Below are 18,728 nucleotides of genomic sequence, written 5' to 3' on the forward strand. Positions count from 1 at the left end.
CTTGGGAGTGAAAACACTGATTTTTTGCTGCTTGTGCAACATCCTGAATGAGGCAAAGCTGAATAGATGCTGTGCTGGGGTGCCATGTCCGTGGCCTGTATGTAGAAATGTCACTGTCACCCCTGCCAGCTGCCAAAAGCTGAGCTCAGAATCAATTGACAATAGGAGGAGCTTGGTGCTTTGTGAAAGGAAATGCTGTGGTTTAAGATGTTTGCATTTCATTATTTCATTAGGAATGTAAACAGTTAGCACATGGGTATTTGGCAATCTAATGTTTAGGATAGATTTGATTAGACAACACTGTACTGGGCTGCCATGTGAATTCATGTTGCCTGAGTCATAATTATTGTTTGGGTTTACAGTGGTTAGACTGTAGTGTCTTTTGAATTTACAGACCAGTGCTTTATCAGAAATAAATTTCAAAGGAAAATCGTTGCACACAAAAATAGCTATTTTATCAGGTTATATGAGATCTCATTTTAATTTTGTTTTTGAAGAAATACTGATTAATTAACCACCTGAGAAGATGTCACACTTTTAAATGCCAGGTAAACCCCCTCTTTCTATAGCATAGCAGGGTAATATTTATTTCACAGGCCTAAACAGTCCCCAGCAGATTTCTTCTGATTATTTTTAACTCTTTAGGCTCATGTATGCTGTTTTACACTAACAGTGGCTTCTGAAAAATGTAAACATCCACTTTGTTGCATTTTCCTTTGAAAGTTGCCTCTTGATTTCAAGTCTGTTGAAACAAAGGGGTGAGTTTTCCTATTGTTCCCAGCCAAAGAGATACCACACTTGTTGCCAATAGAGAAGTCTCTTTGAACAATTCCAATATTCTTAGCCTTGCACTAAAAAGGCAGAGCCTTCTGCTGCTGCTTGTTTCCTCAGGGTTGGAGCTAATAATAGCACATACCCAGGGGCCTTCCTGCATTTTGCAGAAACGTGCTATTAACAGCTCATCTTGTATGATGTGTGCATCATGTGTGCTGCATAATCACCAGCAGTTTCATTGATCCTAAATACTGAGAATGCATAAAATCAGGAGAACACCTTAGGATATAGGATGGAAAAATGCTGCTGTAACAGTATGTGTCAGTTAATTGCAAGGATGCACAAATGATGCAAAAGAGAACTCTTTTTTTTGTCATTGAAGAGAAAAACAAAAACTCTCCAACAACGATTTTTAGTGCTAGAGAATTAAGGCATTGCTTTGTTCTGGCCAGAATGTGCAATAGAAATCAGTTCATCCACACATTGCCCTGTTTGTGCAGGGAAAATCATTCCATCACACAAGTCTTTGTGAGATTTTTACGTTCAGTCAAAACCCAGAGAAATTCACAGGTTCAATGTTCACTGGTCCCCCCACGGTCTTTGTTTTCCTACTGGTCATGGATCTATTCACCTTTAATGTGAATTAGTTTCCCAGCCTTCCTTCTCTTATCTGTCTCTTCCTAGACCATGCTAGGGGTGATGTTTGGAGTTGACATTGATTAATGGTTGTTATCTTCTGTGTATCTTCTGTGCTGAGATGTTAAGCTCATCAGGCCATGAGTGGTGGAACAGTCCTTGGGAAAGAAACTTCAATTCTTTTCCCCCTGGACAAAGGGAAACAAGTCCCCCTGACTGAAGTGATATTAAAAAATGTTAAACTTGATGTAATTTCCAACACTGGGAGCTATGGCTGGGAAAGAAAAAAGCCCTTAGGGTGTGGGTAATGGTAATAGATTCTTATATAAGGTTTATTTTTGGAGTTGGCCAATTGTAAGCAGAGAGTAAAACTTCTTATGAATTGATTGGAATGATGCTGCTCAGCAAAGGAGTGTGGATTCCTGAGGTGGAGGAAAATTTCCAGTGTAACAATTTAGAGAAATGATGCCTGCAATTCTTTGGAAATGCTGCTGTACTGAGTTGCCTGCCCTTAGTGGGACTCGGGCTCATAGCTTCAGGACAGCTGTGGAGACTGCTCTGACTTTGACTCCAAGGCTGTTTTTCCTTCGTGTGCCAGGGATTTTGTTTGCTGTGATGGGCAGGGGTGGTGGTAGAGATCCCCTGCCTCACTGCAAACCTTTCATTAGGTTCCCTGCCAGCAGGAGAGAGGGAACCCTGCTAGGGTTTGTTTGCAGGCTGTCCTGGTGTGTTGTGACAAGCATTGGCTACAAAGAAGTGTTCAAGGGAGCAAAGTGCAAGAGGCTTGCAAAGTTCATGGTTGGTTTCTCATCAACAAAAGGTTTCCCCGAAGTCTGGCTAGCAAATTCTGCATTTCTCAGGATACAACCTTAGTGCTAATCTCGCCCACCTTAAAATGAGTGTTTGCCCTCGTACCCAGAATTAGGTTGGTGTTCTACACGAGCTGAAGGCTTGCAAGGCAATTCTTTTTAAATTGACTTGTTGTGTTCAGGTGGAGTCCAAAACCTGAGGTGAAAGGCAGCCACCCACTCCCTTCTTGCTTCATTGCTTTTCATCCTCCACCTTATCGTAATGCTGGCTTAGTGTCCCTTCTGAAATAAAACTCTTGCACATGGAATTCTTCAATTATTTTTTTTTTTAAGAAGGTAAATGCTACGAAGAGTTAAATAATTTAGTTCTTGTAAGATGTTGTATAATACACAGAGGCTGTAGATTTAATCCATTTAAATTAAAAGGCTAGCCAAACTGGAAGGTTTTGTAGTGCTGCAGAGCAGGAATTACTCTTCCTCTGAAAACCTTTATACGTGGCCCCAACCCTTACTTGTTCCTTTGCAAGAGGAAGTCCAAATAGGATGCGATTTTACAAAAAAAAAGAAAAAAGTTTGCAATCTCTGGTGACTAAACTTGCCCTGCCTTCTTTTCCACGCCTCTTCCACTCACTTGATGTCATACTATTTTTGTCCCCTTCCAGCTCATTGACACAATTGCCTCAGAAATCGGAGAATTGAAGCAGGAGATGGTACACACAGATCTCACAGTGGAAGATGAAGCTGCTGATTGGAGAAGGTGATTCAAATGTTTCTGTTTGCATGGTTCTGGAGGGTCTGCCACGACAGGAATGTTTTCACTTTGCTTTCTTTTTGGGGTGGCTTTTGTCTCCTAGCACTTTTCTCCTTGGCAGCATAGAGGTGTAGATGAGCTTGCTCTCCATCAATAGCGTGATTTATTTAAGCTCTCACGTTAGGAAGTAAAATATTGACTGGTATGAGCTGATGCATATGTGGCTTATGTGTTCAAGTTAATTTATATATGAGTAACTTGCACATTAAAAAAAAAAAAAAAATTGTGCCTTTAACTGGGCAGAATGGGAACCTCCTCAGCGTTTTGGTTTTTCATGAACAGCAACATCTGCTAATCTGACATCTGGAGAATAATAAGTATTTGAGTTGTTGTGTTAACAAGAGAACACAGTTTAGTACTTACCTGAAATATTTGAGAGGAAAGCAGCCAGTGTAAGTGTTGTGTTTGATGTGACTGCATGGTCGTGGGAGCCTGGTGGGTTTTGTTCTTCTAGCAGTGAGTTAACGAGGTGGAAAATTGTTTTTAGAATTGCATCCAAGATTTTTAGCTCTTTTTCTTCCTATGAGTTCTATTGAAATCTGCTAGAACTTACTACAAAGCATATGTAGATCATTTTTTTGTTTCCCAAGTGGTAAAGAATGCAAGACAGTTGAATTAATTTGATTCCTTGGCTATGGCCCTGGTTGAACATTATTCAATTTTTAAAGCTTCTGAGAGCACAGCCCTTTCAGAGGGGTAGAAAGGATAGATACTGTCTTCATTTTGTGAATTCAGCTAATTAACTGCAGAGATCATCAGCTACTTTTCAGTTAAGAAAAGGCTTCCTGTATCTTTGAATACATCATATGCATGAAAGGCTAAGGTCTACCGATTCTAAAATCCTGGTGGAAGCACTTAGCTGCAAACAGTCAACGAAATCTCCCCATTTTACAGATCTTGAGTTTTCTTTTTTATTGTTTTTTTTAATGGACTCTTAATCTTAATTTGTTAATTTTTGACTGCAAAATATATTGTGGTTTAAGGATATGTAAGTAAACGTAACATTAAAAAGTGAATAATGCAATTGCCATTAAAAATAATAATAATAGCCATGAAAAGAGATGATAATGTGAAATATGAAGTCTGAATAAATGAGCTCAAGTGAAACTTACTGTGACTACAAAATTCTGAACTGCATGCTTCTATGTAAGGAAGAAGTTGTATCAAAATTGGTATAAAGGATGCAATTTAGTTGTGCACTGACCTTTTTTTTTTTAATATGGAGCTAAAGAACAAGATTATAGTGATTTCAACACAGGTTTTCCATTGTTCTTGTTTAAACTAGACACTTCACAACGCTGTGTTTACTGTCATAATTTTATTTCTTTGTAGTTAATTTAAAACTTGGCAGTTAAGGTAGTTTGCTCTTCTTACTGTGTGTTCTGCTGTGCAGGAGTTGGTGTCTTGATATGACCTTTGGATTTACATCTAGGGCAGTTGGAGCTCAATGGAATGTCCATTTTCCTCACTCTTTTTCCACCTCAGCAGGTATCCAGAGGCACCCAGAGCAGTTCTGGAAAAGCAACAGTTGCAGAGCTCTCAGCTGAGTTCAGAAAAATAAGGACATGAAATTGCATGTCTGCAACCTTAGTATTGTGGTGTGGGATTTTTTTTGTGGTTATGTGGTACCTATATACTCCCTTTATTTTGGGCTCATCTTTCCTTTTTTATATATATGGCCCAAGTAATGATTCATGGGCTTGTAAATATGTAAAAGGCAAAAAAAAAAAAAAAAAAAAAAACCTTGCAAAAATGTGTTTTAATGGGGACTGTTTGGGTATCCCACTTCTTGGATGCGTGGCCTTTTTCCCAGTGCAGACGTTTATCTCAGTAATGCAAATGAGCAGAGTTGTGGAGTTAGTGGGACAGATTTCTGTCCTGCCTTTCCAGAGACTTTTCAAAGAGTAAGGAGAGAGCTTCTGCATGCAGTGGCAGCCCAGGAGCCTGTGGGACACGACTGGTGGCACCTGTGTGTGGATGCCCAGGAGGGTTCCTGCTGTCCCTCTGGAGGTTAGGCTGTACAGCTCCAGGTTTCCTGCCCACTTGGTGCCTGTGGAATGGTTCAGGGGTGCTTTGCTGCTTTTCCCTCGCTGCTGTGTTCCTGTGGAAGGAGCAGGGGGCAGAGCTTTGCTCCCTGCCTTGTGCCCTGCACTGCACTGCCCTCACAAGAGCAGCAGCTCCTCACCTCAGCAGAGCCATCCTGTGTCCTGCACCACTCCTGTCATTGCTGCCAGCTGGGCAGGCAGCCAGAAACCTTGTGCCCAGCTGCCTTGTCCTGGTCCTGCAGCTGCAATAGGAGGCAGGAGGAAGCTCCCAGTGGCTCTCTGCCCCTCCCAGCTCAGTATGACTGTATAGACTGGGCTGGGGTCACTCTGTTAGATTTACAGAAATCCAGGCATTTTGCAGTGGAGAGTCAGGCTGGGTTAACTGAGAGGTGGTTAGCTCTGATGGGACTGCAGCAAGGTTCACATCATGAGCAAGGATCCTCCTGCTTACAAGCTTCAGCCTGTTCCATGTCTTCTTCACTGTGGGCTAAGTCTAATCAGGATGCAGCACAGCATTGCTTATCTTGGCAGTTATCTCTCTGTACTTCCCATGTGTTGATGGGTGTTCACAAATCTAAGGAAACTCGCATGAATCATGTGTTTTCTTTAGTTCATTGTGAGTAGTGTTGAAATCTACCTCTCCCACTGAAGAGGAACCATGTAGCAGCCCTGAATTAAAGCAGACCATCCATTAAGGCTGATTTGTGTTTCGATTTTGAGTTTAATGTGACCTGGTCAGATTGTCTTTTATCAGGAATTTTTTTTTTTCCAAAATCTCAAACAAATAACCCAAACAAAAAACAAGCAAGCAACCAACTAAACATCCTCCAACCCCAAAGTAAAACCAGGAGAGGAGTTTAGTTGTTGCATAATATACAGCATATTTTGCTAGAATTTAGGTTACAGCAATTTCTTATTCTTGTTCAGTACATTTGAGTTAATCTGTTGCTCATGAACTCAAATGATTATTCTTTCCATGCACTTGTTTCCAAAGCAGTTACACACACATCTCAGTCCCAGGTAATTTTAGTCTAACTCTTTAACACATAACAAGTTTTGAGAACTCCCGTGTGTCAGGGTTTGACTGTACATGTCTAATGCCCAGATCATTAATTAATATTATTTTAAGAACAAAAAACAAACTGGGGTTATGATGCTCAGTACCAATGCAAATAGGCTATCAAAACAGACCAGTGGGATTTTTTTACTGCATTTGCTCCCATTTCTTGGGAAGTGGCTTCTTGTAGGTTTTGTGTGGTTTGCCAGGTGTGATTTTTTTCCAAGGTGTGCTTCTTCCAGAGTTCACTAGGTTAGATCTTTCTCTCTGCCTCCTTCTTTATTATTTAGGGATAGGAAATCATTTTTAGAAGCATTTTCCATTCCTGTTTATCTCACCACACATTCCAGTAACATTCTAATGCTGATTTAGCCGAGTTGCATCCGTGTTGTTTGAACCATTAGTGCTTAGGAGTGGCAGGAATTGCGGTCATGATGAGATATTATTCATAATCTTTGGCTTATTTCTTGAGGGGGGCAGAAGCAGCTGCAGCAAGGAGGTGCCCCGTGTATGTAGGTCAGAGAGTTTCCTCCTTGGCTCTCTAGCATGTGGGAGGGATTGTGCACCTGTGAGAACCTGGAGCTTCCAAAAACCAGGCAGCTCCTCACTGAAAGGAGTCTGGCGCTTTCATTGTAGCTCGTACCAGTTGCACACCTTGTTTTGAGTTGGAGGTAACTGTCCTTTAGTAGGCAAAAAAACTTTCTCCCTCTTGGACATATTCCCCCTTGCAGCACATTTAGTTTTCACCTCCTGACCAAGGGCAGGGGAAATGATTTCTATCTGTCTAAGCTCGCAGCCAGCCTTGGTGTATAAGTTGCAGTTTGCCACAGCTCCCTTCGGTTTGTAATGCAGCTAACTGGCACTGAGGATGAGTGGGAAATTTCAGAGCAGTATTTACTAGAGGTACAGCCCAGGAAAACACTTTTGTGGTTCAGGATTTGACTTTTGGAGATTGTTCCATTGCGACACTCAGCTCTGCTGTTGAGTGGTGTAAAAGGGAACCCAGTATTCCTACTGAGGCAGTTTCAGACCCAGTCATGACTGATGTAAAAAGTACTTCCTTCCTGCACCCAATGTGTTCCTGTGTATTTTGTGCCCCTTGAAGTCGTACTGGCAGTTAGTAGAAGCTTCTGATGCTTGTGGGCAGGGGGGAGAATCCTCTGCGTTTGAGATGCCTTGGAAATCTGAAAAGCATCACATCATAAATAAGAGGAAAAAAGAAAGAGGCAAACGCTGGTAGTGGTAAATGATCCAGGTAATGAAAAATCAAATTATTTTGCTTTTCTTTATCTGATCATACATTGAGAGTTCTCTTCCCTATTCACTTTCCTTGCTTACCCTCTCCAGAGATGCTGCAAGCTGCTGAACAAAGCTAGAAGAAAGCAGTTTTTCTGTTGTTTGGCTGGTGGGTTTTAATTTGGTTCAGCTTGCTTTCTTTGCCGTGGGTGTTTTTGCAAGGGACAGAGAGGCTTTTGGTTTGTTTTTGAAGTATTCAGTGCTCCTGTGCTCGTGAACTCTGTACCACTTGCTGAGGGTGCAGTGGCTGGCATAATGAGCATGGTAAATGCTGCATTTAGGGCAGAATGCAGAGGAGCTGCACAGCGTGCAGTGGGGACGTGGAGCCCTGTTGCCCTCTGCTGCCCGGGGCCTCTCCTGCCACAGAAAAAGTCTGTAAGGGGAACAGCAGAACATATCCTCTGCCTGACTCCTCAGGGAGTTCAGTCAAATTTACAGGGTGCTTTTTGCCTGCTCCTAAATTTTGTCATTGGGAACGTGTCACCAGAGTAACTGCTCCAAAGTGATTTCTAGCATGGGAAGAATCACAGGATGTATTTCTAGCTCAACAATGAGGAATTAGAGCCAGCAAGACACATGCACTTGTACTGGGTGTTCTGTGTTATGTGGAGGATGGTGAAGCTTTGCATAACAAAAGGAGTTCTCAAAGTATTCTGTTTATTTGCATTTTTATTAACAAGACTCTGCAGCCTCCAAGAACTGTACTTCATTACTGAATGTAGCATGTCTAATTTTTTTCTTTTCTTCTAAATTTTCCACAGTCTAATAAAGGATATGGATAATGTCTCTCCTGAGAAAAACGATGTAAAAAGCTGTCCCCGGGACTCTGGATATGACAGCCTATCCAACAAGCTGAGCATATTGGACAAGCTCCTCCATACTCACCCTGTGTGGCTGCAGCTTGGTCTGAATGATGCTGAAGCCATGGAAATTTTGCAGACACAGCCTCCTGGGGTAAGAAAAATCTCAATTTCTTTGAGGACACGCTTTTCCCAATTGTGTATTGCCATTTTATACACAGGTTTTGGACCAAATACACTAATGACCAAGTAAAATTATGGTACGTTTCAGAGCAGTCATCATGAGGCTGTTCTCATTGCTTTTTGTATATGATCTGTATTTATTCTGCCATCTGGGATGAAGCTAAAACCACGTCCTTCTGCTTTCTCCACAACAGATATTTCTGGTTAGGAAATCTGCAAGGCTGCAGAAGAAAGTAATCTCTCTACGTCTGTCCAGTGACTCTGGGTCCTGCCTGAAAGAATTTGCCATAAAAGAAAGTACATACAGTAAGTTGTGAGTTATGCCGTTTTAGGTACATTTTCCCTGTAGGATGCAGGAGCATTTGCACTGCTGAAACCCACAGCAGAGGGTACCCAAAGTCATGCAAATAATGCCTTGGGCTGCCTGTGCTGCTCTCTGGGTGTGGGGAAGGCACGAGGAGGGCAGATGTGCAGGAAGACTTTGGGCTGCTGCAGCTGGAATGTTTCCGTCGTGTACCTTTGCCGAATCCAGGATTCATTGATTTCTATGGGGAGTTATCCTCTTAGAAACTTACGTGTCTTTTGTAGAAACACTTTCTGTAATCCTGTCTGCTTTCAATGAAATGTCCTTGCATTGCCTTGGACTCAAGGGACTGTTCCTGGATGCAACTTGGTCATGAGCTCTCTCTCTGCAGTTTAGGTATGGGATGGGTTGTTGGGTTTGTTTTTGTTGGTGGGTTTTGTTGTTAGGTTTTGGGGTTTTTTGTCTAATAGCTAAATGGATTTTAACCATTTAGAACTGTTTCTGTTGCGAGATCCATCATTTCTCTTTTTAATTCAAATTATATTTGTTCTTTCTCTTTTTAGTAGAAATGAGCAAATGTTAGCGCTCCAAATTGTTTTGAACCAATAATGCCCTCATATCTTTAGAAGGGCGGGTGTGAAAAATAAGTTTGAGATTTAGGAATGAACAAAGGAAGCTGCAGCTGGTGAGTGTTGGTGGTGCTGAAACTGCAAGTGGAGCAAATATTTCATTTGAACAAGAAAGAGAAAACTGGAGAAAATTAGCAGCAATTTCAGTTAAACATCCCTGAAACAGACAGTCTATAGTTAACTTCTATTTCTGTTTGTAAACTGACAGAATTTTAACTGAGTTTTTCCTTTCTTATCTCTCCCTCCCCTGCACCCAGGATCAAAAAGTTAATTCTGTGTGTCTGGTTTTAGTTCCAGTTACAAGCAAGGCAAGGCAAAGAGAAGAGAAAATTGTCAGTAATGGCTGATCTTAGAGTGGTCTAAGGGTGTGTTTATAGGCTTGTTACACTAATAAATTCCCATCTAGAAAATAATTATATACTGTCTTTTATGAGCAAAATTCTTCCACAAGGGGGAAGTATTTACTGATTTGTCACAGCTGAGATTTTAGACCAGAGGCAAAAGGTCTGGATGGTTTCACTCCAGGAGCTGCTTCTGTTTGATCTGTGTAGGCATTGGGTGAGATTTGCTACTGGCATCAGAGAGAGCCTGAGCTAATTGTCATTATTAATGAGAACAAGTATTTGTATCCATAAAAAACAATGGTATATCAAATGGGAAAAAAGGAAAGGCACTGCTCGTGGCTTCCTCTCCCCTCATGCAAGGCAATGACATGCAACAGAATTGTGAGAGTTTTTTAAGGGTTTTCAGGTTAAAAGATTTTCTTGGAGTGAATGAAAATGTATCTCCCTTTAGGTTCTACACACCTAGGGCAAAGATAAGTGAGTAGAATAGAATCCAAGAGGAGGAAATAAAAGATTTTAAATCAGGTGTGTTAGTTAGTTAGTTAGCCTCAGTTACTGATTTATTGTCTATTAGCAAAACATTGTGCAGGCCTCAGCACACTTAATCTGTTTTACAGGAATTAGACCATATGCTGGGAGTACAAAAGCAAACCAGCCACCAAAAGATTATTAGTATATTCTTGAAAATGCCCTCAGCAGGGATATCTACTCCTCTATAGAGTTGTTTTCTCTTAACCCAACAGTATCTAGTTTGATGGTGAGAACTTATTAACTGCATGCTAAAATCTGAGATGTGTTTGATTAAACTGTTTTAAGAAACAGTGGATTAATGTGTGGTTCTTTCTCCTAACTTTCTTCACAGCGTTTTCCTTGGAGGGATCTGGAATAAGTTTTGCTGATTTATTCAGACTCATTGCTTTCTACTGTATTAGCAGGTAAGATGCTGCTGTGTTCCAAGTCATACCTGCTAGAGAAAAAGAGTTTTGAGGACTTGGTTCAGCATGATATTTATGTTGCCAATCTGCAAATATTCCTGGGTAGCCTTAGAAGGTAATGGTGGAAATCAGAGGTGAGTCTTGGAAGCAAGTGTCTGTGTCTTACTTCATACTGATTTTTGGGGAAGCTGCTGTGATTTTACTCACCCAGCTTTGAGGGGGGTGCCAAGCTGAACTTTACTTGTGGTGGTATTTTGTGATGCTTTCATAAGTGCTCCGTAGCTCATTTAAAAAACAATCACAAACCAGCTTGCAAAGTCCATTTCATGGAATTGCTGATGAAATAATTGGAGCATGATGGATAGATGTCAGATATGTAAAATGTGACAGCTGGGAGATGTCGGTTGAAATGGTCAACTCTAAAAATGGCCTTGTCAGCTTTGCAGTTTATGGTTGCCCAACTTGTTTTCCAGGTATTATGCAGGAAAAAAAATGTAGCTGGTGTTTTTATCTTTGGTTTTCAATTTTACTTAAGTTCACTGGTGAAAATTTGCTACAGCCTCTGTGTAGCCAAGCTGTACATGCATGTAATAAAAGCAGCATTGATACCACATGGGTAATTGGTCAGCACTCAGGTGAGAAATTAGCTGAAAATCCATGTAAAAGTAGTTTAATGTGGAGATATTTCTTATTTTGGCACCCTTTCAGTCCTGCCCACTTACCAGGCTCTGGTAATTTCTAAGTACCTTCGGGATCATGCAGCAAACAGATATTTCTTGGCATTAGTGTATCCATTTTCTTTCACCAAAGGTTCAGAGTTGCTTTCTATAGACTAAAGGAGGCAGATAGGTAGCTATTGTGAAAAAGAGATAGTACCATTTGGTACATCACAGGAAATCCAAGAGGATTTTCTAAAGCCACAGAGAATTTCTTGCAGGAGGTAACCAACCAGTTTTTATGAAGGTTTGAATTGAGACCATGATGATGATCTGGACCCTGGGTTTTTCTGTGGTACCATGTAAAATGCCTTTCAAATGCTTTTTGGCTAGTGTATCAGTCTTGTGCATATGGTTGGCTTGAGTGTGAGTGGAATCCTGTTTTTTCAAGAAGCTAACATACAACATAGAAAGTATTTATGTCATAAAGACCCACTGTCTGTCTGTGCTGTAGCAGATGATTGGCTTGTTTGCAGCCTTAAAATGAAAATTCATGCTGACACCAGTTGTGTAGGATTCTCATTTAGTCTTCATTCTATGAGTACCTCTAGGTGTTGCAGTTTAGCATCATTTAGTTAGAATAAAATTTTTATTCTGAAGACTGGAATAGCAGTTAGTTAGTGTATGCAGAAAGTTAAGAAGCTTTTTTGAAGTGTTAAGGGCAGGTAACAAGTTTGCATCTCACTGATTTGCTTGTCGAAGACCAGGTGTAAAAGCTTCTGTTGGAAAGGCAGTGGACACGATCCTTGGGAAGGTCCTGGGCACTTGACTGTCATTGGCCCTTCACAGCACTCTGCAGTGTAAAGGAGCCCTGGGGTTGGTAATGTAATGTTTAATTCTGCTCTGTGTTTAAGGATCTTGCTACTTGCCACAGCTCAAAAAGAAAGTAATCAGAGATCGACCACTGCCAGTGTTTTTTTTTTAAAAAAAGTTTCTAAAACTGTGGATGTCGCTGAAAAGCATAATGGTTTTCTCTTTGGAAACAGGGATGTCCTTCCATTCACACTGAAGTTGCCTCATGCAATTGCTGCAGCAAAGACAGAAGCCCAACTTGAAGAGATTGCTCAGCTTGGACTGAGTAAGTAATTCTCTATATAGATGTCCCTCCCTCCAGTACTTCTGTAACACTGAAAAAATTGGCTATATCTGTAAATACTTCGTACTGGTTAGTGATGATACAGATTTTGTTTAGAAAAGCAGTTTCTCGTATTTGGGAAGGCCAGACCTTCTTCTGGCCTAGGAGTGGTGCTCTTCCTTCCTTCTGTGCCTTCTGTGATATTTTTCATTAATTTCCTTCTTCCTTCTTCTTTCCCCTCTCCGGGCAGCCCTCGGGCAAAGCAAATCCTTCACTCCCCACACAGAGGTTGATGTGGCTTCTGCTCCAAGACCTAATGCTGTCTGCATGCTCACATAGCAGGCCCTGGCTTCATCATTTATTGTGAGGAGAGTGTAGGAACTGAGGTCCCCTGATAACAAAACTTCTGCTCAGGTTGACATGCAGGCTTAAAATGGTCAATTTTGAGGCCAGTGACTCAGTGAAGTGGCATATTTAGAAAATGAGGAGTGTGTATATAGGATGTGTAGAATGTATCCATGGGCAGGGGTTAGGTGAAATTTTAAAATACCAAAAGACAACACAAGGCCATGTCCCTGCAGTGCTTGGCTGCTACAGCTAAACACAGGCTCAAGGTAAAGCCTACCTTGAGCTCAGAGGAGACAGATGCAAAGCCTGGTGGGATTTGAAATTTGGGCACCACCCAGATGAATCATTGAGCAACTGCACATTGAGCAAAGTGCTGAGCGCCTCATTTCCTTCTCCAGGAAGGAAAGGTTGACTGTCAGCAGTCTTAGTTGCAGTAGATTTTTTTTTTTTTTAATCATCTTTGATTTTGAAAAGGATCCTCTGTAAATCAGTGTTAGCATGAGGATCTGTTGAACTGTCTGCTGGGAATTTTCAGTAAAGCCATACCCGGGGATGTATTGCAGTGCTCTGCACTTTGTTTTGCTGCAGTAGCAATGCAATTAAAGGGTTTGTGTTGGAGAGGAGAGAAATTATTTCTGCACTGCTTGTCTGCAAGTTGAGGTAATCAGGTGAAACTACGGATTATCACGGAAATAGAGGCAAATACAGTACTATTGAGGTCAATGTTTAGATGGCAAAAAGAAAGTAAAAGGTCTGACTGGGATACATGCTCTCCAGGCTAACTACACTTGTCACCAGTACCCCAGAGCACTGTGGCCTGCTTGCTGCAGAATTAGTCTTAGTCTTGAACAGTCTGTGCATTTTGTGTAGTGGTTTTCCTTTAGCTCGTCCATTTGAAGCTGAGGAGAAGATTGATGGATCCGTGTCTGTGTGGTTGCTGCGTTTGGCATCAATTACCTGATACACACCAGATTAAGATCACAGTTTCCATGAGCTAAAAGCAGGCAACAAAGTTGAAATTTTGGTGGAGTTTTAGGTGCCCACATGAAGAAGAGCACACCAGAAAGTCAGCCTTTCAGTGCTGTGGACTCAAGAGAGGCCTAAAAACTCCCAAGAGCCCTTCCTGTTAACTTTTCTTGGAGGAACATGTAGTCACAAAACCCCGTGGTGTGTGAACACAGGGCTGGATCCCCTGTCAGAGCTCTCTTGTGCACTGGGCTCAGAGGGAGAGCTGCACAGTGCAAGACAAGAGCCCAGCAAGCCACATTAGGAGGAACTTCTGGTGGAGATTTCAAGGCTGTTGCCAACCTGCAGGGTTTCATGTGCTGGACATATGATTCTCTCTCAGTCTCCCTCATGTTTCACCTGCAGCAGTGCTTACATCAGGTGTGTTTGCAGCAGCCATGTGCCAGGCACAGGCAGTGAGAGATCTGCAGGCAGGATGTGAAGTCACGAAGCTGGGAACACCAGCAGCATGGCATGACTGGGTGGAGGAACATACCTCTGTGTCTGTTGACATTCTCTGTCACTGTGGGCTATTTCCTGTCCTCTGCCCCGCGGGCAGGACATGGCTCTTGGGTACGGACCTGTTGTGGATGCTTGGCATTCGTGCACTTGGGCCCAGGTGTCATTGCTCAGTTGCCTCTTGTGCTCAAGTGAGCCATCTTGACACACACTATGGGAAAAGGACCGTGTCAAGACGGGGGAATTTTAGCTAAATCTTCTTGTGTTCTGCCCTTATTTCAGCATGATTGCTCCTTCAAGGGCACATCTGGTTTCAGTCTTCCTACCTTCAGGAACCGAGGCTCTGTAGCAGTGACTCAGTTGCACAAACATGCTGACGCTTTGTTGGCATAAGTGCAGAGGCTGTAACTTATGCAGTGTAGGTTTTCTATGCTGCTGCTGTGGGACTGCACACTGGGTCTCTTCATGCATGGCTGCGTGGCTGTGTTCTCAGGTAAACCCCCCTGGCAAAGGCAGGGCAGCAGGCCAGAGCCCTTACTGGACACTGGAACGTTTGGTCTGCATAGCTAAAGGTGATGTGGGCATCCACCACCCCGAAACGTGAGCTGCCTTTTCATGCATGTTCACTACTAAAAGAAACCCAACCAAGATACTTGTAGAGTTTCCCTAAGTGGCCTTTAGCTGGTGTAAATCAGCCTAACTATTGTTGTTAGTGTAGTGAGTTTATTAATGCCAGCCGAGGATCTTGCTTTATTTCTCCTGAGTGAGATGCTAGCGGGCAGTTTGTGTTCATTTCAGTCTCCAGCCAGTAAAAAGTATTCTGTTACAGTCTCCATTCCTTTCTTAGATTCTTGGTTTAATTTTAAGCTTAGTGGGCTGATTGGAAGCTATGCATTGGTCATGGTACTTATGAATGAGTAAGAGCAGCCCCAGGAATGTATCATGCACTTATGTCTGCTGGTGCTTTAAGAGGTTCACTTGGATTTGTTTTCCCCTTTGAATTAATAAGACCTTGCCTAAATTTCTTGATACTTTACTACTTAAACTGGTGATGTTGAGCTGAATGTTCTGAAAGCCCTCTGCATGCTGTTTTGCATTCTTACGTTAATGCAATGATGATTTTCAGACTTTTGGAGCTCCCTGGCTAACAGCAAACCCCCGGATCCTTCACCTCCTTGTAGGCCTGTGCCTTTGGACAGTGCTCGCAAAGACTCACGCCAGCTCTGCCTTATAAATGGAGTGCATTCTATACGAACCAGAACGCCTTCAGAGCTGGAGTGCAGCCAGACCAACGGAGCGCTGTGTTTCATTAATCCCCTCTTCTTGAAAGTGCACAGCCAGGATGTCGGTGGAAGTCTGAAAAGGCAGAGCCCGAGAGCTCCAGACGTGAATGGCACGGCGAGGCCTCGCTCCCCCCCTCCCCGGCCGCCTCCTCCCGCTATTAATAGCGCCCTCACGAGCCCACAGATTTGCAGGACTATAAAGCAGGCGAGCATGCCAGAAACGGCCAACCATCCGAAGGAGAGAGGCTCGGATTTGCTGCAGAGCAAGCCCACCCCGATTCCGCCTCCGCGGCTGAAGAAGCAGGCCGTGGTGTCGGAGGCGGACGGTGCCGCCAGGAGCGCGGCGGCGGCAGCACGGCCTGGCTCCGCTCGCCAGCCCCAGGCGGCCTCCGCTCCGGGCCGGGCCCTGCCCGAGCCGGCTCCAGCAGAGCCCAGAAAGCCGGCTGCCCTCTGTGAGTCACACATCCCGTGGGATGCGGGCCGCCAGAGACTGAGCGACATGAGCATTTCCACCTCGTCGTCGGACTCGCTGGACTTGGATCGGAGCATGCCGCTCTTCGGCTACGAGGGGGACACCAACAGCAGCCTGGAGGACTTGGAGGGGGAGAGTGACCAGGAGAGCATGGCACCCCCTCTGAAGCCCAAGAAGAAAAGAAGCAGTTCGTTTGTTCTCCCCAAGATTGTGAAATCTCAGCTGCGGAAAGTCAGCGGAGTTTTCAGTTCCTTCATGACCCCTGAGAAGAGGATGATTAAGAAAATTGCCGAGATGTCCCGGGACAAACGCACCTATTTTGGATGCTTAGTACAGGACTATGTCAGTTTTCTCCAAGAAAACAAGGAGTGCCATGTTTCGAGCACCGATATGCTGCAAACAATTCGTCAGTTCATGACCCAAGTCAAGAACTATTTGTCCCAAAGCTCCGAACTTGATCCTCCAATCGAATCACTCATTCCCGAAGACCAAATAGGTAAGAAACACCGTCCTATGTTTTGGGGGCGGGAAGGTAAAAATGTGTAATCTGTGTTTATAGTGATAGTCTTTGTCCAGTTCAGAAAGGTGGGGCTAACGTGGCTGGTAGAGCTTGAGCCACCGAGTATTTGAGTCTTAAAACAACCTCCCCCTCCCCTCCCCAGCCCAAACAATCCTGTCGGCTTGGAATGATTGCACTACGAAGTAGTTCATAAGAAGTTATGCTTAAAATAGGTGCAATGTGGACTTTTTACCTGTGGTTATTTACTTCTTCTTGTACTGTTAAAAATAGAGAGTCCTTTATTTGCTGGCACTCGTGCATTTTTCTCTGAATTGGGCTGACGTAGTTCTCAATGTTTGGACTAAAACTGCCAAATCTAACCGTATGGACCGTAGCTGTAGAACTGGAATTTATTCAAAACCAGTGACATTTAAGAGCAGAGAGACATTTTATGACAACTTAGTTTTGAAATAAATCTGATTCCTCCAGACATTCTTAGTCACTTCTAGCAAAGCTGTACTATCCCTGGACTTGAAAGTAAATTAAAAGATACTCAAGCGTTTTAGAAAACAAACGTGTGCAAGAGAGAGAAGGGGCCTCTGCTCTCTAGTTTTCTGTGCTCCTCTGTTAGATGTGTTTGTGAGTGGTTATGGATGAGCTATATGTTAGAATGTATGTTCTAACAGGAGAGAGAGAGAGAGAGATTTGCACATCCAAAAACGTGAAATCGCTGTTTCTGCATAAATCTCCCTGCCTCTCCTGCAGAGTCTGGGCAGTATTTGTAAAAGAGTCTGTAAGCCACATTTAAGAGGTAAACACGCCTCTGCCAAGGCAGAATACTTTCCTTGTGAGCTCACTTCAGTCCTAATTTGCTTGTTTTTCTCCATACCCCAATGTCCCAAGAGTAGTTGGCTCAGTGCAAAATTGGCAGATACTTCTTTCTCTGGGACTAGAGGGTAATTTTATATTGACATTCTGTCTGTCCTTGACCAAGAGGAAGTATTCTCACGCAACCTCAACTTCATTTACACAAAGTCAGGCAGAAGAATCAAGGACTGCTAAAGCAAATACAAAAATGTGGAGAGTGTCCCCAGTATTGAGACTCAGAGAGAACATGTAATAATAAAGACTGCTGGGTGGGCATTACATGGAGGAAAAAGCACCAAATTAAGCAGCGGATTCAGGCACGTTTTTCCCTGCGTTTCTGTAGCGTGCTGGATATTTGACAAAGCAATACAGATCGAGTTTGGTTGTAATTTTGTGAAAGCCTAGTCTGTTATGTGCTTTTCATTTCACAAGGGTGTGGTTGAGTCTCCCAAGACCGGAAAAAAATGTTGTCTCCTATTAAATGTTTCAGACTTTAGAGTAGCATAAGCTATGAAATATCACAACTAAAACTGCCGTGATTTTTTTCAGTGAAGAGAATCTGGTTTTCATCATGTGACTAAACACAATAAATTTATAAAGTGGGCTGGTTTTAACAAAGAAAGAACTTGCTTTTGAATCATCCACTGCCTTTGGCTTGAGCCAGCAAACAACTGCAGTGGATCAGGAGCATCAGATGCTGCTGATCTAAGCAGATAACTATGTAGCAGCAAAATTTAGTCATCCCTATGGAGAGCTCTTTATGAAGTGTAGAGCCCTGCCTGTTGTCCCCAGTTTTCCTTGACTATTTCAATATGGAATTGCAGCCCAGATTTTAACTTCGTGAGCAGTCGTTATTCAGCTCATCTGTTCACACTTTCGTGGTGCAGGTTTTTTCCCTCCAGCGTGTCAGCTTGGTTCTGGATTTGTGCTTCTGGGATAATACTCCTCCTTTCTGAGTCACTCAGGCTCTTTTGTCTCCTGAACTTCAGTAGCTGCTGGAACAGCATCCCCAGGTTTAGTGAAGCCTTTGGTTTGGAACTTCCTCCCATGTCTCTGTCATGATCTTTTTGATCATGTAGCTTTTCTTCTAGAACTGCATCGTGGACTCTTGCAAGCAAAAGACCTCTGAGGGAGATCTTTTAAGCTTCACAGATAGGGGTCCCATCAAATTGTTAAACTTCTGCAAAATCAGTGGGGAAATGTTCTCCTTCGGGGTTTCTACTTAGTCCTGACAGACACCTCCTAACCTTAGCACGGTAGGCTCTTAACCCTCCCTGAAGCAATGGGACTCCCAGTGTTGGGACAGAACCAAGAGTAAGGCACGTAGCTCTCTTTATTGCTTAAGGGTGAATGCAATTTATTTTTTTTAAAAGACACCCCC

General features: G+C 42.9%; 1 protein-coding gene across 1 annotated transcript in view; it reads left to right on the forward strand.

Annotated features, from left to right (window-relative positions):
- RIN2 (Ras and Rab interactor 2) overlaps positions 1 to 18,728 on the forward strand; it is a 50,841-nt gene that overhangs the window by 19,797 nt on the left and 12,316 nt on the right. The window contains exons 5-10 of the mRNA XM_014892771.2: positions 2,882 to 2,976; positions 8,190 to 8,382; positions 8,606 to 8,717; positions 10,551 to 10,623; positions 12,326 to 12,417; positions 15,353 to 16,477. Coding sequence (XP_014748257.2) covers positions 2,882 to 2,976; positions 8,190 to 8,382; positions 8,606 to 8,717; positions 10,551 to 10,623; positions 12,326 to 12,417; positions 15,353 to 16,477 — 1,690 coding nt within the window. The remainder of the gene's footprint in view (positions 1 to 2,881; positions 2,977 to 8,189; positions 8,383 to 8,605; positions 8,718 to 10,550; positions 10,624 to 12,325; positions 12,418 to 15,352; positions 16,478 to 18,728) is intronic.

The sequence above is a fragment of the Sturnus vulgaris genome, chromosome 3, assembly GCF_052056855.1.
Source record: "Sturnus vulgaris isolate bStuVul1 chromosome 3, bStuVul1.hap1, whole genome shotgun sequence".
Taxonomy (NCBI): Eukaryota; Metazoa; Chordata; class Aves; order Passeriformes; family Sturnidae; genus Sturnus; species Sturnus vulgaris.